Source organism: Saccopteryx leptura, chromosome 10 (genome assembly GCF_036850995.1).
Source record: "Saccopteryx leptura isolate mSacLep1 chromosome 10, mSacLep1_pri_phased_curated, whole genome shotgun sequence".
In the NCBI taxonomy this organism is placed as follows: Eukaryota; Metazoa; Chordata; class Mammalia; order Chiroptera; family Emballonuridae; genus Saccopteryx; species Saccopteryx leptura.
In genome coordinates, this window is record NC_089512.1 from 7,763,941 (window position 1) to 7,787,776 (window position 23,836).

Here is a 23,836-nt window from a genome sequence, read left to right on the forward strand (position 1 = left end):
GTCAGCCACCAGCTCTGGGAGGTCCAGATTTGAGGTAGGGCATCCTACTGCAGCAGCAGGTACACTGGCCGGCGGATCTCAGCGGTCAGTCACTGTGGACCAGTTAAAGGGACAGCCAAGAAGACTCAGCAGAATATCACTCATTTTAGGACATGTTCTGTTTAAAACAATGGAGACAGTTCAGCCCTTAGCTAACTTTCCTTTTACCTCTCTCATCTGGAAAATCCACTCTTGTGAGATTCCTCTTTCCCTGATGATACTGAGTGTCGAGGTCCAGTATGTGTGGGGGCGCTGAGATTCCAGTGTGGAGGACACCCGGAGATTTGGCAGGGGCTTAGTGTTGTTTTGTGACGTGAGCTGAGAAGAGATGGAAGAGTCAGTGAGGGGCTCTGAGGGCAGCCATGCTCCTGGGCTGTGTGAGGGTAGGCTGGCCTTCGATCCCATGGCCACCCTGTGGCCCATGAGCTCTGAACAGTGCTCTGTCTATAGGCCTCCTCCCCCCACACCCTGCCCAAGGGCTCTGGATCCTGGTGCTGGCCAGCCCTTACTCAGCTCACAGGCCTGCACTTCTTGTCACTCACTGCAGGGTAATTCAGTTAAACAGCTCTGATGTCTTGTCAGTCACTAGCTTGATGGTGACTTTGGGCAAGGAACTTTTTTCCAGCATTAGTGCTAGCAGCTGTAGAACATAACTCCCGTTCTTAATGGACAGGGCGTTCATGAGACTCAGAGGAGGTGGAAGCACTCCATGCGGCCCCTCAGAGGGCGCGTCACCTGCCAGGGAGCCGGAAGCAGGCGCGCACTGGCTCCCTTAGAGCTGCCCTGCGCTCTGTGCTTGCCCGCCTGGTCAGCGGCTGTGCGACGCGAGCTGAGACGGCCGAAGGGTGACCTCTACTGGAGCCCTTCCCTCTGACCAGATGGAGAGATAGTCTCAGCCTGACTTTGAAAATGCAGCTTTAAATGTTTTTTAAAAGATTTATTATTGACCTGTGGTGGCGCAGTGGATAAAGCATCTACCTGGAATGCTGAGGTCACCGGTTCAAAACCCTGGGCTTGCTTGGTCAAGGCACATATGGGAGTTGATGTTTCCTGCTCCTCCCCCTATTCTCTCTCTCTCTCTAATAAAAAAAAATGAATAAATAAAAGATTTATTTATTGATTTCAGAGAGAGGAAAGAGAGAAGGGGCGGGGGGAGCAGGAAGCATCAACTCATAGTTGCTTCTCGTATGTGCCTTCACCAGGCAAGCCCTGGGCCTCAGCATTCCAGGTTGATGGTCTATCCGTTGCGCCACCACAGGTCAGGCCAAGCAGCCCTGTTCTGACAAGTATGGTCACTGCCTTACCTGCCCTCAGAGCCACTGGGAGCAGGTCACGTTTTTCCCATTTCTACATTGGGCATTTAGCCAGTCCTTGGACAAGCTAGGGTTGCTGTTCTAGGCTCCTGGCTTTGCCTGCAAGGGTATTTCTCTGCCACTCTTAGTGACCGATGCCTTCTTGGTTCTAGGTGGAGGAGATGTCAAGATCGAAAGTCAGAAGTTGAACTTCAAGGAGAAGGCACAGGCAAAGGTGGGGTCCCTGGATAACGTGGGCCACCTGCCTGCAGGAGGTGCCGTGAAGGTAGTGAGTGGGTCATGGGGGGTTGGGGGAGTATGCAGTGGAGTCAGGGTCTCAGCAGGTGGGCGCTGTCACCACCCCTCAGTCTCTTCAGGAGTCGTGTCGCCCCCATGCCATCACTGTCCCCACTTCATCACTGTTTCATTGTCCATCATCAGTTCTGGGCGAGGCAGGAGCAGTGAAGAGACCCTAGCTGGAGGCAGAACCTTGTCCTAAGAGCCATGGTCTTCCTGGCTCTTCGAGCTCATGTCAGCTGTTTTCAGAGGGATTGTGGGCTGGGGCACAGGTCACCAGAAGGTGGATGTTCTTCATGGTCCAGTTCCGTCCAGCTGCCTCACGGAGGACTAGTGGTACATTGTTCCACACCAGGCTCCGCTCTAGGCCTGAGAGCAGGATGGAGCCTTTCCCCACCAGCAGCAGCAGGCCTGCTGTCCCCGTCTCTGGAGGGACTGCCGTGGGAGAGGACTTGCTTGGTGGTAGAGCTTTTCCTTCTTGGGACTGGCTGGGCCTCTCCTCCCTGCCCTCCCTTCGTCCTTCCTGCCCTCCCTCCCTCCCTCCACAGTTCTGTAAGACCCTTTGTGTACCAAGAGGCTGTCTCTCCTTTGTCCCGTGTCGTTGGTGTCTTGTGGGTTTCTGCACTGGAGGGTAGCTCAGGGGAAGGAGAGCGAGGAGAGGGGTCCAGAGCGGCTGCTGGGAGCCTTCCCTCCGATGTCGGAGGGTCCCACGCCGGGCCACCCCAGCCCAGCCTGGGCCCCACCTCCCTCAGCACTCGCTCTAGTCCCACTAGCCTCTGGGAACACTCTGGGGGCCTGGCTCTGTCATAGGCTCTTGTCCCTGCCCCCGCAGCTCTCTAGTCTGTCTCTGTGGGGCACTATCTTGGGTGTAGTCACTTGTCCAAGGTCGCACGGCAAGTAGATGCAGACCAGGGTTCACACCTGGCCTTTCTGACCCGTGTCTGTGTTCTCTCCTTTATTTCGGTGAGCTCCCTTTCTCATCTCTGGAATTATTTTCCTAATACTAACCAGCCTGGGGCATCACCGCTTCCCATCTGAGCTCAGACCCTCCAGCACCAGATGGGTGGTTCCTCAGTCTTGTTGCTATCTGCTGTCACAGCTGCTGCTGTACTTGGTGTCGGCCTTGTCCAGAAGCCTGGCCCCTCGAATCAGAGAGGCTTCCCGAAGCCTTGTGTTTCTCAGAGGAGGCTTCTAGTGTCACCTGTAAGGCTATGCACTGCGTGGCCGGGGCTGCCCTCGACCGCCTGCGAGGAGCCCTTCCGTGGACGGAGAGCACTGGTCCACTCTCCGGCTGACTGGCCCTTAGTCAGAGGGGGTCAGGGGCAGCGGGGGTGGGGCTGCGTGTGAGACCCACCACCATCACCCCATCCCACTCCCTCTCGGACTGACCCTGCATTGTCTCCCCATTGTTTCATTGTAGACTGAGGGCAGTGGCAGCGAGGCCCCTCCGTGCCCGGGCCCCCCCGCTGGGGAGGAGCCGGCCGGCCCTGAGGCAGTGCCCGGAGCTGGCGCCGCCCCTTCAGCCAGCGGCCTCGGTGGCCACACCGCGCTGGCAGGGGGCGGTGACCAAAGGGAGGCCCAGACCTTGGACTGCCAGATCCAGGAGACAAGTAAGTGGCTGGGCTTGGCCTGAGGGCCAGCCAGGGGCCCTGCCACTGGCTGCAGATTGAAACTCCTTTGACTAGAGTGTGGCCTAAATTTTAACGAAACCACCTTTTATTTTCCAGGCATCTAATGATGACATTCTGGTCTCGTCTTCCGTCCCTTTTGTTGCCCCTCTTGTCTCCTTCGTTACCCTCTCCCTTCCTTCCTCCTGTGTCACTGCAGATTGAGACCTACAGGCTGACGTTCCGGGCAAATGCCAGGGCCCGCACCGACCACGGGGCCGACATTGTCTCCCGCCCCCCCTCACTTCCTGGGCGGCCCCAGCTCAGGCACCCAGGCCCATGGCTCCCTCCTTCGGGCTGCCCACTGGACCTGTGACCACTGGGGCGCTGGGCAGCCCCTCTAGGGTTCTCCCTGCCCCACCTGCCTCAGGCAGCAGTGGCCCCCACACCTTTTCCCCCTTCCTGCCCCAGGCCCAGCTCTTAGCTTTGCTCCTGGCCGATAGGTCACTGCTCCAGGGGGTGGGGATGGAACGCTTGGGAGGAGAGTAGGGTGGGGGAGGCTAACGTGGGATCTTGGGAGATCTAAGAGGAAGGAACTGGATTTCAACCTCCTCTTTGGGTTTTTTGGACCAAACCCAAGAGAAACTGACATACTCTCTCTCCTTGTTGGGTCCACCCACCTGGAGGTAAGAGTGAAATGTCCTCGTCATGGTCCGGCCCTGACTGTCCCCTGGAGCTCACTAAGCCACTGCCTCTCCCTTTGACCCCACAACAGCGTCCACCACGTGGGTGGTGCCAGACACCTCTTGCTATCCTGCCCCAAGTTAGTCCGGGGTCAGTGCTGCCTGTCCCGCAGCCTCCCATATCTGCCTAGCTGCTGTCATACTTTATTTTTCGTGTTTTATTCCTTTTTTTTTAATAACCTAAAAACTGGTGGAGTAGTTTTGCAGGTTGAAGTCATGTCTAAGTGAAAGTCCTCAGCAGGTGTTAAAGGAAACAGGGAGGGGAGATCCTTAGGCCTCCAGCCAGGGAGTCAGGCACTGGGGCTGCCCGGGTCAGCCGCTCAGAGCACTGGAGGTAGTGTGGGCGGGACAGGGGATGGGTGGGGCCATGGCCTGGTGAGCAGGCGGGGCACGCTAGGGGCTGCTCAGTGTGGACTGGTTGTTCTGGCATTTTGCGTGTATGCTGCTTTTCTTTTCTAACCAAGAGGCTGGTTTTGGCATCTCTGTCTATCTCATTCCTGGGATCTGGTGGGAGATAGGTCAGGGCTGGGAAGGGCCGTGGAGGTCAGAAGACTGCAGGCCTGAAGCCTAGGACACTCGAGCCCTCCGCTCCCAGGGAGCCTGCGATGTCCAGAACTCATGTGGGTAGTGGGAAATCAGGTCCAGAAGTTTTAAAATAAAGACATGAGACTGAGACCATCCCAGGTTCTCTAGTGTGACCAGAGAGTGGAGGGAGGGGAGGCCAGGCCAGCCTGCGGAGGGGTGTCCCAGTCAGGCCTGTTCCTGGGATGGCTGTGATGAGGAATCCTGGGAATCATATGACACGAAGGTTCTTACTGCACTTGTATTTTTTGTATTAAAGTTTGCATGGTTTCTAATAAAGGATTAAAACCTACCCGTTTGTAGTGAACTGGCCGGGAGTGTTAGGTCTTCTCTGGAAGAGCAGTTTGCTGTGCAGATGTGGCAGCTCGCCCTCCTGCCCTCTGCTCCTGCCCCTCAGAGCTGAGAAGGGGGGCTCTTGACAGTTCATGTGATCTCCATGTAGAGGGAGGGCACCTGGGCGGGGCAGGGCGGGGCGGGGCTCCCCAGGTCTGTAGCAGTACTCTCTGTGCAGATATCTGCCACATCCCCACTTCCCAAGCGTGTACTGCGAACTTGCAGGCCTTGGAGAGAAAGTGTTTCCAGAGCCACTGTCTCCAGAATGCTCGGCTGCACAGGGAGATCAGGGCATCCATGTTTTGTCAGCAAGAGGAAGCTGGGAGAAGGAAGCAGCAGTAGGGCATGAAGACAAAGTAGGGGTGACCTTTAGGTCCTGCACCCTTCCTGTGTTGACCCACAAGGGTGCCGAGGTTGACAGCACGCTCTAGCTGCTTTCACTCCTTTAGCTGAGGGTTGGGATGGGGGAGGTGATTAAGTGGAGAGCTCTGGGTTGCCTGGAGCCAGAGGCTGAGGTGGCTGCCCTAACAGGTGAGGACCAGAAGCCCATGTGCTGTGTCCTATCCTGAAGCTACCTGGGGGATGGGACATTTCTATACTGCCTGATTTGCTTATGGTTCAGCCATTATCTATGTCTGTGATTCTGTTGTAATGAACAAGAGTAAATAAAGCTCGTGATGTCCCACCACGCAGGCCCTCCGTCTTCTGTATGTTCTGGTTTGTCTGCGCCTCCAGCATCCACAGCCCTGCCCTGCTCAGCCCCTTGCGTTGAGGGACTGGTGCGCACTGTGCCGTCTTCACCGCAGCAGCTCCTCAGCCGAGGCCCGAGGGTTAAGGTCCCAGAAGCCCTCCGCTCCCAGGGAGCCTGTGATGTCCGGAACTCATGTGGGTAGTGGGAGATCAGGTCCAGAAAGTTTAGAGGCTGCAGCTGCCTGTAGACCTGGCAGCCAGGTCAGACCACTGCCGCAGGCAGGGAAACCCAAGAAGGCACTGCTCAACAGTTGCTGTACCATCCTCTAAGGACAGGGACAGTTGTGACAGGCCATCTCTGGTGTGGGTACCTAGAAGAGCAGCTGTGACAACCTGGGCTGGACCAGTGTAAGCTGGTTGACAGCACTGGTGGCTCAAGCTCTTGAGGGTGAGTTCCCACCCCTTCATCCTAAGACCTCGGGCCCCAGCCTCTCTCCCTTTCTGTCTGGGGAGCCATGGCCCACAGCCCAAGGTGCTGAGGCCCCGAGACGGGAGCCCCCAGAGGATAGCGATGCTCACAAGGGATAAATAGAACTTTATTTTAAATAAACATTTGCACTCTGTACATAGACCCAGCGGATGCAGGGCTCAGTCTTCAGCCGACTTGCGCACATCAAAGCTGCCACAGGGCCCACGCAGCAGCTCTGCCAGCAGGGCCAGCAGCTGCCCGTGCTCCTGCTGCACCTCAAGGGGCAGCGCAGCTAGCTCACTGCGCAGGCTCCGCTCCACCATGCGGCCCAGGGCCCGGCGCAGCTCCCTCAGCAGCCGCACGGTGCGCGAGTCCCCCTCCAACCTCAGCAGGTCGCTGTCACTCAGTGAGATGGTAGCCCGGCGCCCGTCGTCTGAGAAAGGAAAAGCCAGAGCCGAGGTGAGGCCGGTACAAGGACAGGCCGGTCCCACCGGAACAGTGAGCAAGGTGGGAGGCCCGCAGGTACTCACCGCGGATGTGGACGTCCCCATCGGTCAGCAGCAGCACAGCCAGTGGGTGCACCTGGGAGGAGTCCCGGACGAAGACACTGCCGTTGGATTTGACAGCCATGAAGTATGTCAGCCATCGGCTCCGTAGCCGTGTAGCCTCCCTGGGGAAAGACGGCTGGGTGAGACCGCTGCCGACTCACCGCAGCTGCTCCGCCCAGCCTTGCCCGCCCCCACCTGTTAATGGTCGACTTGTGCAGCAAGATGTTGCCTGATTTGGTCCTGTACGTGACACTGTTGGGCTTGAATTTGCCCTGCCGGGTCACCTTGCCCTGCCTCACCTGCAGGGGTGATGGAAGAGAAGGGTGGGCTGAGCAAGGAGCTGCGGCTGGGGGAAGGAGGCTGGGCTGGGCCAGCGGCCCCCGAGGCAGCACCTGGATGAGGTTGGGGTAGAGACCCGCCATCAGCACGCCTTTCACCAGCTCCTCCTCCTCGCTGTACTCGTTGCACTGGGCCGAGGCCAGGGTGCAGTCTGAGGGCTTCCCCACCAGGAAAGCCTCATAGATGTTCTCGGAGAACTGCTTGATGAGCCCTGGGGAGGCAAAGTCAGGTGACCTGGGAGCCCGCTAGCCACAGGCTAGGCCGGGCAGACACCCAACACAAGAGCGGGAGCGGGGGCTGGAGAGCAGGCGCAGCCCGCTGACCGTGGATGAAGCGCAGGCTGGGCGCGTAGAGCAGGTTCTCCTCCAGGTAGTTCTCCCGGGAGCTGCGGTCCTGCCAGCGCAGCACCTCCTCCCAGCCAGCGACGGCCCGCACGAAGGCCAGGTGGTCACTGCCGCTGTCATGGCTCAGCAGTGCCTTGACCTAGGAGGAGCAGAGAGCACGGGAGGGGCTGCAGGCCACCTCAGGCCGGAATGCCGGAGGGCTATCAGGGAATGCAGCAGGGCTGTAGGGGGGCTGGCCTGACCTTGTCCACCTCCGCTCGGTTCTGCAGGCTGCTGCTGAAGGGGTCCCGGGTGAGGCAGGAGACGACCACCAGCAGCGGGTGCAGACAACGGAAGATGGCGGCCAGCACGATGGCCTTGGCCAGCCGGGGGTCGGTGGAGATGTGGGCGAGGCGCTGCCCCAGAGTGGTCAGGTACTCCCGCTGGTCCAGCACCCCTGCAACAGCTCCGCGATCAGGACCCCCCTCGACAGCCACATGGCAGCCCGGCCCGGCCCTGCTCACTCACCAATCTCCTGGAGCAGGATCACCGCCTCATCCACAGCCTTAATATTCGGACTGTCCACGGCCTTGGACAGGAACTCCACTGCCTGCGGCAAGGACACGAGAGCCCCCGTGAGCCCGCATCCCACCTGCTGCTCCCAAGGCTGGCCCGCTCCGCCCCCGCCGCACCGTCTTCTCCGGCATGTGGATCTTGGCCTGCAGCACCAGGTTCTCGAGGGGTGTGCGCAGGATCTCTGGCACTTGGAATGGGACCATCTTCTCCAGCCGGCTCCGTGGGAACAGGTGGTAGGCAAAGCCTGACTGGCAGCGGCCAGCCCGGCCCCGGCGCTGGATCACATTGGCTCGTGACACCCACACCGTCTCCAGGCAGGACACCTGGAGGAGGGGGCAGGTGAGCAGCCACTGAGGTGCCACAAGCCTTCCTCAGTGCTCCCCTGTGCCTAGCCCCCCACCCCCAGCAGGGACACGGAGACCCTGGAAGCGTGGTCTTTTCCAGACACACACGGCAGGTCCCCGGCTGATCTGGGCCGAGGGCCACCTCAGGATTTTGAATTCTCCCCCCGGGGGATAGCTGGGCCCAGGAGACGGATGCCACCTTGGTCTTCAGGTCATAGCGTTCCTCCTTGTGCAGACCACTGTCCACCACGTGCACAATGTCATTGATTGTGATGGAGGTCTCAGCAATATTGGTGGCCAAGACAATCTTGCGCACCCCGACTGGCGGCTGCTGGAATATGGCCTTCTGGTCCATCATCGGGATGTTGGAGTGCACTGGTGGGCAGCAAGCACACACTGGTTATGGGCACTGCTCCAGCCAGAACCTCGCCGTGGTGAGGCCAGAGCAGGGATTCTCACCACCTTTTCATGAAAGTGAAATCTAGGTCAGTATGCCCAGGAAAGGTTGAAAAGCCAACAAAAAGTAGTTAGGTCAGGAACCCTGGCCCAATGAATCCCAGCTCGGCCAGTCCCCAGGACCGAAGGCAAGAGTGGAGTCCAGGGGCCGTGAAGCCCTGCACACGGCTCTCACCTGGCAGGATGAGGTACTTGCTCTCGTGCATGCCCAGGGCTTCCTGCAGGCGCTGCTGCACCCCTTTGATCTCCTGCCAGCCGGGCAGGAAACAGAGGATCCCACCTGTAAAGGGCCCTGCAAGCATGAGTACTCACTCCCAGCCCAGGAGGTCAGGGTGGGCACAGGGCAGAGGGGGAAGCACCCACCTGGCTCCCCACGGGCATCAATGTGCAGAACCAGATCGGTCACGAGGTCCAAATCAAGTGCACACTCATCCTCTGACTAGGGTGGGGGAAAAGAGGCCAGAGTCACAGCCCCCGAATGGGGTTCAGTGAGGCCAAGGCTCCTGATGTGTCACCTGCAACCCTCACCGGACCCCTACCACAGAGGCCTATCATTTCTGTTTCTATCAAGGCTGCGGGCAGGTATCTTGCCCAGGGCCACTAAGCTAAGGGCACAAGGAATTAAGGCCCAGAGCCCCGGGTGGGATGAAGCGGGACCGCCTCCTCACCTCATGGTGCCGGTGCCGGTGTGGGTATTGGTGCTTGCCCAGCTTGGCCAGGATGTCCTCCAAGTAGTGTTCCTTGACAGGGTACATAAATCCCGGCACTTTGATGACAGGGCAACCACCAAAGTATCGGGAGAAGCGCTCGTTGTCGCCTGTGGCACTCATTAGCACCAGCCGCAGGGCCGGGTTGAGCCGCTGCAGACCCTTGAGAAGAATCAGCAGGAAGTCCGTGTTCACATCGCGCTCATGCACCTCGTCCACGATGACATGGCTCACACCCTCCAGGCTGGGGTTGCCCTGCAGCTTCCGCAGCAGGATGCCCACAGTACAGAAGAGGAGGGCCCCGCCCCGGGCCGGGGGCTTGCTTTCCAACCGCACTTGGAAGCCCACGTTCCTGCGCAGGGAGGGACCCAGTTCGTGGCTGACCCGCTGTGCCACGGACACAGCCGAGATGCGCCGAGGTTGGGTGATGATCACGTTGCAGCGGGCGCCACGCCCCTCGGTCACATAGCGCTCCAGCAGCAGCTGGGGGATGCGTGTGGTCTTCCCACAGCCCGTGTCCCCAGAGATGACCACCACGGGGTGCTGCTCAATGGCATTGAGGATGGTGTCCCGGTGTGGGTCGACAGGGAGCTGGGGAGCCTCCTGCCAGATGGGCCCTCGCCGCCGCCATAGCTCTATAAGGCTCTGGCTCAGCCGCACCTCCTCTGCTTCTGACAGGGGCAGGTAGGGCTTGCCTGTGATAGGGTCATTCAGGGGCCCTGAGTCCTTGCCCAAGGGCAAGATGTCATCACTCTGCAGCCGGAGCTCTGGGGAGATCCATGAATTGTCCACAGGGTACTAGGGGACAGGAGAGACAAGTGAAATGGTGAATGAGAAATATCTTCCTCACTTGCACCCAGCCCCCTCCACGTGATTTAATTGGTCACACGTGGCCCAACCCCCTGGGCAGATGACTCAGTCCGTGACTGCCCGAGGACCCTCATGGGCAAGACTGGGCTGATCGGGGCAAAAGTGCTCCTAGGCTCCGACCCCAGCTGAAACGGGCAGTCACTACACTACTGCCTGCTGCAGGCAGAAGCATTCAGTCTGGAGAAGACGGAGGCAGGTGGGTGGGGACAGGGATGTGAGGGGTTCTTACATGGTTCAGAAAGGTCTCTATCTTGCGTAGAATTGGCTCAGGCACCTGAATGGTACATGGCCGGCGCTGGGTCTCGCCCAGCTCGCGCAAGGAGGCCAGATTGTACATGGCGTGGGTGAGTGGCTCATTGTTCCGGTCCACCAGGCCCAGGCTCTGCAAAGGGGACACGTACGGCACAGTCTAGGCCCCCCCCTCCCGCCTGGAACTGGCCAGGAGGGAGAAGTTAGGAACCAGGAAAAGGTAAAAGTCAGTCACCCCCCAAAAAGAAAAAATAGTAAAATTAATTCAAGAGAAGTACCTGACCAATGGTGGCACAGTGGATAGAGCGTTGACCTGGGACACTGAGGTCCTGGGTTAGAAACCTCTGAGATTGGCAGCTTCAGCACAGAGGTCACTGGCTTGAAGCCCAAGGTCACTGGCTTGAGCAAGGGGTCACTGGCTCGGCTGGAGCCCCCACTCCCGGTTAAGACACGTATGAGAAGCAATCAGTGAACTAAAGAGCCCCAACTATGAGCTGATGCTTCTCATCTCCCTCCCTCCTTCCTTCCCTGTAAAGGGAAAGTAAAGACCTGCCACATCTGAGCAGAACAGCCTCACACCTGCCCAAGATGGGGGCACCCCTGAGAAACCTCTCCCTGAGCAGCTGGAGCCCCCTCAACAGCCCAGTCTCCCCTCCAGAAATTCCTCACGTGGACCTGTAAGACACGTGGGTCAGGTCCTTACCCCTAACAGCTCACTGGTGCCCTCTGCCCCTGCTACCTGACCAAAGCCTAGCCCACCTCATGCCTGCATGGCACCCGTTTCACAGGGTCCCAGTCTACAGATGTCCTGTACATGCAATTTCTACTTGTGCCATCTCATAAAATAAGCCATTGGAAGGGAAACATTATGTCCTAATTCCCTACATGCCCAAAGCCAGCTGACCAGAGATGAAACAGCTTTCCTGTACCTCGAGCCAGTGCACAAACCATTTTCCCCTCATCTTGCATTTCCGTCACCAGTAACGTCTGGATTCTGCTCTCCCTGCAGAGCCCAGATCAAAGAGACCCTCCTCCCAGAACTCCACCCCCACAGGAACCAACCCCCTTCCTCTGATGACCTGGCAGACCTCAAGGGTAGGGATCTACTTCCTGGACCATGGCAGGTGCCAACACAGCCTCCTTGTGCAAGAGAAGCTTCCCCCTTCCCCGGGCTGCAGGAGTTCACCCAAAGCCCCTCTGCCCAAGGGCCAGCCCTCTACCCTCTGGACACAGCTGCCAACTAGAAACTGCTCCTTCCCAGGACAGGCCCACACCAGCGGAGAAGCTTCTGTTCACGAGGGTATGTCCAGCAGCTAAAATTCAGACTTCCTGCAGGCTCTCAATGAGCCCTGGTCCTACTCTTGAGCCATAGGCAACACATCCACTCCCTCTTCTGTCGCTGCTTACCTACCCTGTACTTCTTCTCTCCTCTGAGCTCTTCTTACCTCTCAGCAGGGCGGATCTAAAACGTGGTTCCCAGAGCCAAGTACACACCAGAGGTCTACCTGACCACTGAGCACAGCAGGGCCTCTTTCCTGTCTGGTTCTGTGAACTAAACCTCTACTGCCCTGGGTTCAAATCACCAACTGTCCAGGCAGTCAGGACGTAAACCCCACTGCAGGGCTTCTGCCACCCGCCAAAGCCCCCTCCAGGGGACTGCCAGCTACAGGCCACACTGCCTTCCCTTGTAGCTGACAACTCCTTCCATCTTCATCCCAGATGAATGTCTTGTAACTCATTTTAGCCACAAAGACACGTCCTCAAGAGCCTTCTAGACACCGGGTCTGCCACTCAGCACAGGCACCATTTCTACAGCCTCACACCACTCAGAACGATGGGCATGTCTCCTGCCAGCTTCACCAGGTTCCAGTCAACAGAGCTCAACAGGCTGAGCTGACAGAGTACTTCCGGAGGGACTGTGGGGAGTCCTGTAGCAGCAGCCACACATGGACAAGCAGGTACTTCTGCACTCAGGCCAAAGGCCTGGTCTGGTGGGCTGCGTTTCCTGGAAGAGCAGCCCCATCCGCCATGGGCTGCAGGAGCTCCAAGACATCTAGCTCATACCAGGGACCCCTGGACTCACCTTCAGCTTCTTACAGGCCAAGGCTGCCGCCTTATTCTCAGCCTCTGCTTTGCGGCGCCCTTTGGCGACAAAGGTCATGGGACAGGGCCAGAGCAAGGTGAGGGTGGAGAGCTTGGTCTTGGTGCCCACGGTATGGAACTGCATGAGGTTCTACAGGGAAGGCAGGGAGGTGGTTATAAAAAGGCCAAGAACGAAAACGTCTTTGGAGGTCTCCGAATGCCAAGAAATCCAGACACAGAATTAGCCCGAGCTCAGCAGGTGCCGAACACCAGCCACACGAGCAGTGCTGCTGCACAGACAGAGGCTGGGCCCTCGGCTTTCCTGTGCTGTGGCTGCGCGGGCGACAGTGTCTGGGCAGTGCCACGCTCGCTCTCCTCACCCCGTCCCCTCGGCACCTCCAAGGCGCACAGGTGTGGTGGCAGCTGAGGCAGAAGCTAGGCGGAAGCTGTCAGAGTGTGCCAGCTCGGCCCGTCCTGGGGGGAAAGGGTCTTGCACCTGGAGCACAGCTCTGCTTAGCCAGAGCCCCTTGGCCTGGCAGCCAAGATGCAACTCACACCTCAGCAAGACGGCCGCCCGCTCTGTGATCCCCTCCACTGCTGCCTGTGTGCTGAACAGATGTGGCCTCCCACGCCCAGGTTCCCCGGGCTCCTGTGTGACTTCCGTCTGTCCTTGCGCTCTGCCCTCCCACGCCCCTGCAGTTCCCTCCGACCTGACCCCGAGGAGCTCCAGCCACGGCCCAGCCAGCTCCCTGCCCACATGCGCTTCTGGGAGACCCAGCTCACCTTAGCTGTGGAGGACGATGTCGCTATTTGGATCACCTTGGCCAGAAGGTTCTTGGGAAGCGGAAACTGGGTCAGAGCCCTGATAGCACTGTCATCATCTGTCATTTCAAGGGAGCCCCCCCTGGGAGGACCAAAAGTCTAGGTGAAAAAGCTTTATCTCTTCCAGGGCCAATTCCCCTCCGGCCTTGGGACCCCAGGGGCAGGACACTAAGTGGTGGCAGCAGGCAGGGCCTCTCTGCTGGCCTAGAGCCCTCACAGACTCACAGCATGGCTGGGGGCCCTCGGTGCCCCACGTACATCAGGCAGGGCCAGGCAGAGGGGCTGCTGGCCTCCTAGGGGCCAAGTGTGCGCTGGAGGCCAGGGCCGTGCTGCCGCTGTGCAAAGGCCCTGCCACACAGTACAGGGTGGCTGCAGGCTACCCCAGGAGCGTGCACACGTGCCAGGGAATGGCAGCAGACAGGTGGGGCCGTGCGGCGGGGGCCCTGCTTCCCCAGAGCGCTCCCAGGGAACCCCTCCACTCTCGTCAAGGTGCACCCGACTCCCACGCATCCCCTGCCTCCAGCTGTACCGGAGGGCAGTGTGGGAGTCCTGCTGGGTCATGGACAAGAAGTCAGTGACATCGATGGTCCCCTCTTCTAGCTCTTCCTCCTCATCTTCCTCTTCCTCTCGGCCCAAGGAGCGGGATAGGCCCCCAGGCCCCCCTGGCCGGATGCTCTCAGGGTTCAGCTGCCGCCAGGAAGTGGGTGGCATGGTGGGTTCTGGGCGCCACCAGCTATCAGCTGGAGAGCCAAAGCGGTCGGCGAGCACACGGTATTTGGCTGCATCGAACAGCTCGTTCCGGGGACCCAGCAGACCCCAGCCCTGTGGGGAGAAGGGCGTGTGAGAGTCCAGAGCACCCTGACACCTCGGCCTGCCTGGAACCTACCCAGTCACACTAGGCCCCTCATGTAGGAGCCGCGCTTCCACCTGTCCACCCGCCTCAGGCCCTACCTAGTCCAGAACCAGGCACAGAGAGAACACTAAAAATGTCTAGCTTTTCTTAAAAACAAACAAGAAACAACAAAAAAATCCTCCTTGGATTCATTAAAAAAAAAAATCTAGCTTTAACAGAAGAAAATGAAGGGAGTTACTTATACTTATTGGACAAAACACAAAAACAACCCCCAGACCCCATAGGGCAACAGCTACATTCACTAAGTGATCTGAGAAGCCTCGTGAATACGGCAATTAGGACTGTGTAGCCCACACCACAGAAGAGATATCCCTTCTGATACAAGAACCCTCCACTCCACGAGAAAGCTCGGAGGACCCAGTCCCCCACAGCGGTGAGAAGCGCGAGCGGGCGCCCGCGTCGCCAGGCCGGCGGGAACCGGGCTGCCGCAACTGGTGCTTGCTGCAGGAGACGCCTGCGCTGCCAACACTCTCCAGAAACAAGCACAGTGTTTGTAAAGCCATCTATACAAAAATAATACTATACAAATGTATTATAGCATCACTGTTCTCTAGAGAAAATACCAAACGGAACATATTTGACTCTCTAGCACGTACAAAACAACGTGCTGGCCACCCTGATCTTCACGGTGACGAGACTTGGTCCCTGTCCCCAGGAAGCTCAGAATCAGAGGCAGAACAGAAGTGCAGGCGACCAGGTCTAAGGAACAAAAATGTGAGAAACTAGAACAAGGAGCAGAGTTAAGAATAAAGCATAGGTTCGGGAAAGTGAAGCCGGGAGTGGTGAGACAACACAGGCAAGACATGGGCGGGTCAAGCGGGTTTCTGATGTTAACGCCACATGAGGGTGGACAGCAGGTGCCGGAGTCCAAGAATCTCTTTATAGTGAGGCCTCAGCTCCATCTGACTCATGACCAGCTGAAGCATGACCACATCCTTCCTTCTTAAAACTCCTCAGGTTTAGCCTGACTGGTGGTGGCGCAGTGGACAGTGTTGATCTGGGACGCTGAAGACCCGGGTTCAAAACCCCAAGGTCGCCAGCTTGAGTGTGGGCTCATCTGACTGAGCGCAGGCTCACCAGCTTGAGCATGGAGTCACCAGCTTGAGTGTGGGATCATCGACATGACCCCATGATCCCTGGCTTGAGCCCCAGGTCAATGACTCGGCTGGAGCCCCTCTGGTCAAGGCACACATGAGAAGCAATCAATGAACAACTAAATTGCCATAACTACGAGTTAATGCTTCTCATCTCTCTCCCTTCCTATCTGTCTCTCTCGCTAAAAAAAAAAAAAACCCCAAAATAAAAATTACTCAGGTTTCTGATATAAGTGTAATTTTTAAAATATTCTACTCACAACAGCAATAAAAACCATAAGCTGCCTGACCAGGTGGTGGCACAGTGGATAGAGTGTCGGACTGGGACGCGGAGGACCCAGGTTCGAGATCCCAAGGTCGCCAGCTTGAGCGAGGGCTCATCTGGTTTGAGCAAAGCTCACCAGCTTGAACCAAAGGTCACTGGCTCAAGCAAGGGGTCACTCAGTCTGCTGTAGCCCCCCGGTTAAGGCACATATAAGAAAGCAATGGGCCCTGGCCAGTTGGCTCAGTGGTAGAGCATCAGCCTGGCGTGCGGGAGTCCGGGGTCCGATTCTCGGCCAGGGCACACAGGAGAAGCGCCCATCTGCTTCTCCACCCCTCCCCCTCTTCTTCCTCTCTGTCTCTCTCTTCCCCTCCTGCAGCCAAGGCTCCACTGGAGCAAAAGTTGGCCCGGGCACTGAGGATGGCTCTGTGGCCTCTGCCTCAGGTGCTAGAATGGCTTTGGTTGCAACAGAGTGACGCCCCAGATGGGCAGAGCATCACCCCCTGGTGGGCATGCCGGGTGGATCCCGGTCGGGCGCATGCAGGAGTCTGTCTGACTGCCTCCCCGTTTCCAACTTCGGAAAAATACAAAAAAAAAAAAAAGAAAGCAATGAATGAACAACTAACGTGCTGCAACAAAGAATTGATGCTTCTCATCTCTCTCCCTTCCTGTCTGTCCCTATCTGTCCCTCTCTCTGTCACAAAAAAAAAAAAAAAAAAAAAAGAGGCACAGATGCTTAAAGTACAAATTTTGGCAAAAGGAAGATACATGATCTTATGTTCGAGGATACAAAAGCCTAAACCATGAATGTATCAAGATTCTACTCAAAGTCTTAAGAGTCTTCTTGAGCTTGAGAAATTGCTTCCAAAGTGTGTGTAGATGGACAGATACAGAACAGCGGGCCTCGGAGACAGAAGGGAGGGAGCAGAGCAACCAGTCTGCCCAGGGTGGAGTGATCACAGACAGCAAGCCCCCCCCCCCCCCAGCCAGCAGGACGGGCCTGTTTCAGTCCTCGCTCCCTGTTGTTCCTGGTGAGGACCCTGCGATGCCCCTCTTGCTTGCTGCTGTTCCCTCCACGGAACTCACCCCAATCTGTTTCCCTTCCCGAGCTCCTATGGGGGCTCACACTTCACCAACCCCTCCTCCTCCCTCTTCCTACCTGACCAGCCACTATCTTTTCTACCTTTAAAACACTCCTTAAAGTAGCAGTTCTCAATAAATATGTATTTTCCGATGGCTTTAGGTGACCCGTGTTTTGGTCGTTCGACCCCCGCCGGGGTCGCAACCCACAGGTTGAGAACCGCTGCCTTAAAGAAACCTGTAACTGCTGCGGCTACTGGCATCCTGGCCTGACCTTCTCTCTGTTCCTGACCAATCCTACTTCTGTTGGTGACTCTTCCTAAAGGCAAATGTGGCCATATCATTCTATCAATTAACACCAGTCGGCAGACCCAGCATCCACAGGATCAAATCAAAATTCCTAAATTCCGACCTGTGACATTAAGGCGTGGTGTTCTGGTGCGTGCCCACCCGTCTACACCACAGCCAGTTCTGAGGACCCGCATCCGCCCTCTCTCAGTTGCTCACATACACAGGGGTCTTACGCCTCTGGGCCCAGTGTCTGGACTGCCCTGGTCCCTGGCAAACTTCTACACGAATAGCGTGCGTTCCAGTCAGGAGGCTGATACACATCATTCCCCCGGGGCCTCCCCTCTGCGCAGCTCGGAGGCCACTCAGCTACCTCTGTGCTGCCAGGACCTCACACCAACCTGAGGGCAATGCTTAATGAACACATCTGGCTGGGGAAGGGAAGAGAGCTGAGGAACTGTGGGCACAGGTCAGGGAATACCAGGGCTATGAAGTCCAGAATATATAAAGAACTCCTATAACTCAACCACAAAAATATCCAAACAACTTGGTTAAACAGTGGGCAAAGGACTTGACATTTCTCCAAAGAACATAAACAAATGGCCACCTAGCACATGGGAAGATGCTCAACATCATTAGTCATTAGGAAACACAAATCCAAGCACAATGAGATACCACCTCACAACCACTGTGATGAACACTTACAAAAAAAGAAAAAAGAAATGAGTGTTGATACAATACGGAGAAACCGGCACCTTGTACACTGCTGGTGAGAACGTAGAAAGGTGCAGCCGCTGTGGAAAACCAGTAAGTATGGCAGTTTCTCAAAAAATTACAAATGAAATTACCATACGATCCAGCAAGTTCACTTCTGGGAACTGAAAGCAGGGTCTCAAAGACCTACTTGTACGTCCATACTCAAGGCACCATTATTCACAATAGCCACAAGGTATAAGCGACCTAAGTGTCCACTGATAGATGAATAAACAAAATGTGGTCTATCCACATAATGGAATACTATTCATCCTTAAAGAGGAGGGAATTCTAACACATGCTACCACAGGGTTGAACGTTAAAAACATTGTGCTAAGTAAAACAGGTCAATCACAAAAAAGTCCTAGAGATTAGTGACACAACAGCATGACTGTGCTTAATACTACTGACATGTACACTAAAAAATGGTTAAGATGGTAAATTTTAAATCTTGTGTAACTTTACCACAATTAAAAATACAAAGAAAGACTATGAGATGTCTGGCCTGTGGTGGCGCAGTGGATAAAGCATCGACCTAGATCACTGAGATTGCCAGTTCGAAGCCCTGGTTTGCCCTGTCAAGGCCCATATGAGAAAGAACTATGAGCTGATGCTTCCTGCTTCCCCCCACTCCTCTTTCTAAAAAAAATCAATAGATAAAAATCTTAAAAAAATAAATAGCAAATGATATGACCCTATGATCCAAAGGAAAAAAAAGGCTAGGAGTTAAGGTAGGGGAACAGAGAAATGGCTGTGGAGGAGTGTAAGCATGACTTGCGGCACAGAGGCTGGGTTTAAAAGGCCTTCACACATCCAGGTAGGGAAGAATTAATTCCTAAGCTCGCCACCATTGAAAGTACCCCATGTCCAACCGCTGGGAAGTGAAAGACGTGACCTCCAGGCTTCCACTGTAAGTAAGTAAGAGATCTATTTGGTGGGAAAAGAAAAACAGAAACCGAAGTGGAAGCATATCCAGGGAGCTGCACGTAGTGTGTTTTTCATACAGGGGTCCTGAGAGTTAGTAACTACAGTGGGGAGAAATCTATTTCCTAGGTGGTCAGACAGCAGGACGGCAACCGCGAGGTGGGCAGGACTCAGTACAGGTGCGTGGTGAGCACCCTGTCCACCTCTACCTGAACGACCATCAGAGGAAGGGGCAAGCAGCTTCCCAGGAGGGAGGTCGGCATGGCTTTCACTAGGGGAGGGTCACCTTGAACAGCTGGCATGCCGCGGCGGCGGCCTGCCGCTCAGCATCGATCTTCTTGCTGCCATAGCCTTCCACCTCCACGCTCTTGGGCCACTTTATGTGGAGGGTGACTTTCTGAGGAAGAGAAGAAAGGATCAGGACCATTGCCTCTCCAGACTGCAAAGTCGCTGCATGTCACAGGGAGAACCGAGAGCGCAGCCACGGACCGCCCGGCAGCAGAGCTGAGCGCAGGGCACGACCACCCTACCACTAACTGTGCAGAGCTCTGACTCTCCCACCCGCATGCCGTTCGCCCCACCTCACGTTGCTTTGCTTCTTCAAAGTGCCAGGCGCTAGCCAGAGAGCAAGGTGGAACCCATCTTTAATGTTAAAAATCTTCATGCAGAATGGTTTGCCTGCAGGCTTCAGTGGGTCCCAGGGCCTACAAGACTCTAGGAGCAGGAATTCCATCATCAATCCTAACCCTCCATAGTCCCAGTTAGTAGATGGGAGTCCAAAACCAGGCATCAGTGCAGAGGCCTGTGTTATACAAGATGAGAACTCCTCACCTCACCTGCCCTGTGTTCCCATTCCCCAATCCAGGCTCTTTTTCAAACCTAGCTTTGCTCTGAGATTGTCTCCTGCCAGTTTTCAATGAAGAAATGGCCTCTTTGACAAAGAAATCTGAGGGAGAAAAGGACAGCCTGTCTCCGTCCTGAGAATCAGACCGACACATCCTGCGCCGCCAGTAAGTTACCTTTTTCTTCGGTCCATTTGTGTGCACGTAGACCAGTTTGTCTTTTGCATGTGAAATGCCAAGGGCTCTTCCAATCACACTGTTGAGAAGGTTTTTGGGCTGTGGGAACTCTTTTAATAGGTCCCTAGAAGCTAAGAAAATAAGAAAAGCATTATAGCCATTCTTTTTCTTTAAAAAATTCCATGGGATGTGCATCAGGGCAACGGCTATTTACTGAGGATGCTGGCTCGTGACCCAAACTACCCAGGAGCATCTTAGAAAAGGAAGGAGGATTGGCTTCAGGATTTACCAGGGAGAGTGGAGGCAGACCCACTTGCACAACCATCTCCTGAAGGAGAGGTGCCAATGACACACACCACAGAGAGGAACCAGCCAGCATCCTCTTCCCACCCATGCTCCTGATCTAACACATCAGCTACAGAAGTCTAGATGGCAACAAAGCCCTGTTCTGATGTTTGGAAGAAGGCACTAAACAAAAACAAAACAAAACAAATCCACCACACACACAAACTAGAGATCAAGACGATGCAAGGCCCCACCTAAAATAAAAAGGGAGGATTGACCCCAGAGTCTTGACATGAGGCCCTAGCTTTTAACTGTACCTCGGCACCCTGCAAAAAGCCTCCCTACAGTCAGATTATGTGTAGGGACACTGATTAGCTACCTCTGTAGCTGAGACACAGGCGTGAGATATTCCTTCCTCAATTTCACCGGGGTCAAGTGGTGGCAGGAGGAATCACGCACCTTTGAGAAGTACCTCACTTTTTTTACTTGGATCAATCTGAGAGCACAGATGAGTAAGATGTCCACCTAGAGGGAGCCTGTGCCAGACACAGGGCTTAGCCAGACCATAAAGAAGCCTGCTGGGAGCTGCTAAAAATAGAAGGGCCCCAAAGCGTGAGAGTAGCCCTTAAGAAACCCACAGAGACCAGCAGAGGAGGTGGGAAGCCTTTTCCTTCTCCACCCGGCATCTGGCATTATACTGAACTTTAAAACAGCTCCAAAAAAGAACTTTGTAGGGGGTACATATAACACATGTGCACCTGCATGAATCAATCATAAATCACCTGGGGAGCTTTATCATATCTCTGGACAGACACCCTGATACCTACAGGGCACTTGAGAATGATGGTGATGTTGGGGAAGGTTCTGTACTTTGAAAAAGCTCTTCCAAGAGTTCTGATGTAACCCTGCTGCCTGGGTTGAGACCGCTTCCTTGGGGCAGACTCCTGTGTCAACTGGCCAAGAGGGAGGATCTGTCTGGCTCTGGCTCCTTCTTAAATGGTAACATGTAAAGCAATCAAGAATCAAGTGGTCAAAAAACAGTACTATCTAAGTAGGCCAAAAGGTTTGATTCCATAGAGGGACCCAAACATTAAGCAGCCCGCAAGACCCACAGGTATAAAATGGTGGCAGTGGATAAAGCATCAATCGACCTGGAATGCTGAGATCTTTGGTTCAAAACCCCGGGCTTGCCTGGTCAAGGCACATATGAGAAACAACTACTACAAGTTGATGCTTCCCACTCCTCCTCACCCTTTCTCTCTTTCTCTCCTCTAAAATCAATTTTTAAAAAAAGTAAACAGATGTGCAATGGTGCCCCTCCAGCACTACAGGGCAGACAGAGGCCAGCCTTATCCACCCTTGATGGGCAGGGATGCTCTCACCATTTTCAATCCCTGCACTTTTCAGAAGGCACAGTGCTGGGGTCCGTTAGAGCAATTACTCTGTCTCTACTTGAGAGCCTGAATTCCCAGGTGTATTTTGGGCTCTTTCCCACACTGCTGAGGTTGTGCTTACCCTTGATGCTCTAACCCGTTGACCACCTATCCTGGCAAGATTGGGACGTTTCCCTGTTTTCCCCCTCTCCCTCGAGGTCCCGCACCTCTCACCTGTTCTTGCCAGGTACAGGTGCACGAGTCCCATAACCTGGGCGCTCGGGATCCATTTGGGTCTATACCACACTGAGCTTCACAACAGCAGCGTGAGGCCCGCCAGCGGGTGGCGGTCTCTGCCACTACGGGAGAGGGAGCCCAGCCCGCCAGGCCCGCGCCCCTAGCTCTGCCATCGCCAGGAGTCAAGGGCATCCCGGCCCGGCCGCCCTCGCCACTGCCCTCACCGTTCACCATGCTTCCGACGCCTTCCCCGGGCCCGCAGGCGGCCACCCCTGCCTCGGCCTCGGCGGCCTCCTTGGCGCGGTCGGGGCGGGCGCAGCCTGATGAGAAGCCGCGCGAGCGTGCTTGTCGCCCGGTGCCACGGGGAACGGGCGGCCGCAGACGCGGAGAGACGCCGGCGGCTAGCGCTATGAACCTCCTGGCGGCCGCCATCGCGCTCCCGCCGGCCCCCGCGGCCCCGGAGCCGGGCCCGGACGGCGCCGAAGGGCGGGAGCGGCAGCCCGCGCGCCCTCTGCCGGACAGGCGTACCCGCGCCGAGACCGCCTCCCACGGCTGGGGGGTGGGGGGCGCGGGGCGGGGGGCGCCAGCGCTCCAGTCAGGCCGTGGAGCCGGGGCTCAGACCCTGCCGAGATCACTCCCACAGTCTCGCCGTGGGAACCTGAGGCAGGAAGAAGTACTGAGATGTTCCGGGAAATGGTGCGGGCCTTAGCTCAGTACTCATCCAAGGGAATGAAGAAGTTCCCTCCCAGTCCTACCCATCCCTTGTAAGTCCCTCTCCAAACTGGCTTGCTCTCCCCGCCGGGAAAACCCCTTGAACATAAGCAGACCACATTTATTCCAGGGCTGGAGTCAGAAGTGAAAAGTACCCGACTTAGGCACTGTGCCCAGAGCCGAGCTGGTCCGGCAGTGAGTCCGCCCTACCCTGCTTGTTTGAAAGCCAGATGGGATTCTGTTTCCAAACTACTATGCCTGGGTTCTCGCCAGGCTCCTTCCTCTTCTGCCTGTCATGGCGCTGAGGAGCAGGGCACTGGGTCAGCTGGGAATCAGACAATCCACAGGGGGGGCAGGGGCACGACAGCAAGGGGGCCTCCATCACTTAGAAGAATGTCTTGGTCAGAGGCTGGCAAGTGCAGTCGGGAGTAAGCTGAGAGGGAGGGTTTTGTTTGCTTGTTTTTAAACTCTACATAGGACACTGGTGAACCCCTGGAGAGTTTATTAAAATATGCTAGGAGCCACCCCCAGTTTCCTAGTCATTAGGTCATCAGGTCTGGAGTGGGGCCCGAGAACCTTCAGCTTTAACTCTTAAACAAGTTCCCAACACTGAGAACTTCTGGCCTATGGCAAGAACATGGGATTTGGGGGCTTAGTCCCAACGCTACCACTTGCCAGTTGCGAACCTTGGGCAATGTCACCAATTAGAAAAATCAGAACAAACTCGCTGTACCCATTGCTGGCTGTGGTTAAGATATGGCGAGGCTATCTGGAAGGCAGCTCAGCAAAGTGCCCTCTGAGAAGACCGTGCCCTCCGAGGTCTGAGACAACAGCAGACAGGTCCCTTAGGGACAGAACCAGGCAGAATGGGGCAACGTCAGCTCCTGCTCCTCCACCCCCTCCTCAGCAGGCGTGCACCAGGAAAGAGGCAGAAGGAAAGGCAGCCTTGGCAGCAATAATCCGACCTCACCAGGGGACACCACAAGCTGTGTCCCCCCCCCAAAATCATCCACATTGGGATGGCAAAGTCCTTGGGCACAACATGATTCTACAATGGCTCTGAATGTGGCCAAGTGGCACTTTAATTTACCAAGTGAGGCATCCACCCAGCTTCAGGAGTGGTTTTCAAGGGTCATTAGCAGCCCAAATTCCCTCAGAAGAATCCAGAAGCTTACCAATCGGCTAGTGTTAGCAGGGGCTGAGGCCAGAGTTTGAGAACTGTGGTGTCTGAAAGCTGACGGAGACGACAGCCAACACAGAAGGACCCCATCTGGAAAGCGGGGCCTAGGCCCAGCACAGCGCTTCCGAACCCGAGTGCAGCCTCGGCTCCACACGGCCGCTTAGCAGGCCGAGGTGGACATGCTAGGCTTTCATGGATCTGCTTTCAAAGGGGCCAGAGTGGAGGGACTGGCCATGAGCTGTTCATCGTTCAAGCTGGATAACAGGTACGTGGTGGTTCCTTGTACTATTTTCTCTATTTTCAAAAATGTATTTCAAACAGGTGTTTGAATTTTTATTTTTTTTAAAAA

At 56.0% G+C, this 23,836-nt stretch overlaps 2 protein-coding genes across 28 annotated transcripts in view; one reads left to right on the forward strand and one right to left on the reverse strand.

Annotated features, from left to right (window-relative positions):
• Positions 1-3,676, forward strand: part of MAP4 (microtubule associated protein 4) — a 173,905-nt gene extending 170,229 nt beyond the window's left edge. For 20 of the 25 annotated variants that reach the window (XM_066351620.1, XM_066351626.1, XM_066351628.1 and 17 more), the window contains 3 exons: positions 1,505-1,617; positions 3,049-3,238; positions 3,356-3,676. In XM_066351620.1, coding sequence (XP_066207717.1) covers positions 1,505-1,617; positions 3,049-3,238; positions 3,356-3,363 — 311 coding nt within the window. In that variant the 3' untranslated portion in view covers positions 3,364-3,676. Of the gene's footprint in view, positions 1-1,504; positions 1,618-3,048; positions 3,277-3,355 lie in introns of those variants that run through there. The other 5 variants (XM_066351645.1, XM_066351646.1, XM_066351647.1 and 2 more) reach the window with 3 other exon arrangements.
• A 2,485-nt stretch (positions 3,677-6,161) lies between these two features.
• DHX30 (DExH-box helicase 30) overlaps positions 6,162-23,836 on the reverse strand; it is a 32,730-nt gene continuing 15,055 nt past the window's right edge. For 2 of the 3 annotated variants that reach the window (XM_066350455.1, XM_066350456.1), the window contains 18 exons: positions 19,702-19,832; positions 18,969-19,079; positions 13,898-14,190; positions 13,330-13,450; positions 12,548-12,697; positions 10,445-10,597; positions 9,307-10,143; positions 9,002-9,077; positions 8,814-8,918; positions 8,382-8,557; positions 7,955-8,161; positions 7,791-7,872; positions 7,526-7,719; positions 7,263-7,422; positions 6,993-7,150; positions 6,796-6,899; positions 6,583-6,722; positions 6,162-6,485 (listed from right to left, as the gene is read on the reverse strand). In XM_066350455.1, coding sequence (XP_066206552.1) covers positions 6,232-6,485; positions 6,583-6,722; positions 6,796-6,899; positions 6,993-7,150; positions 7,263-7,422; positions 7,526-7,719; positions 7,791-7,872; positions 7,955-8,161; positions 8,382-8,557; positions 8,814-8,918; positions 9,002-9,077; positions 9,307-10,143; positions 10,445-10,597; positions 12,548-12,697; positions 13,330-13,450; positions 13,898-14,190; positions 18,969-19,079; positions 19,702-19,832 — 3,452 coding nt within the window. In that variant the 3' untranslated portion in view covers positions 6,162-6,231. Of the gene's footprint in view, positions 6,486-6,582; positions 6,723-6,795; positions 6,900-6,992; positions 7,151-7,262; positions 7,423-7,525; positions 7,720-7,790; positions 7,873-7,954; positions 8,162-8,381; positions 8,558-8,813; positions 8,919-9,001; positions 9,078-9,306; positions 10,144-10,444; positions 10,598-12,547; positions 12,698-13,329; positions 13,451-13,897; positions 14,191-18,968; positions 19,080-19,701; positions 19,833-21,820; positions 22,065-23,836 lie in introns of those variants that run through there. The other variant, XM_066350454.1, reaches the window with a different exon arrangement.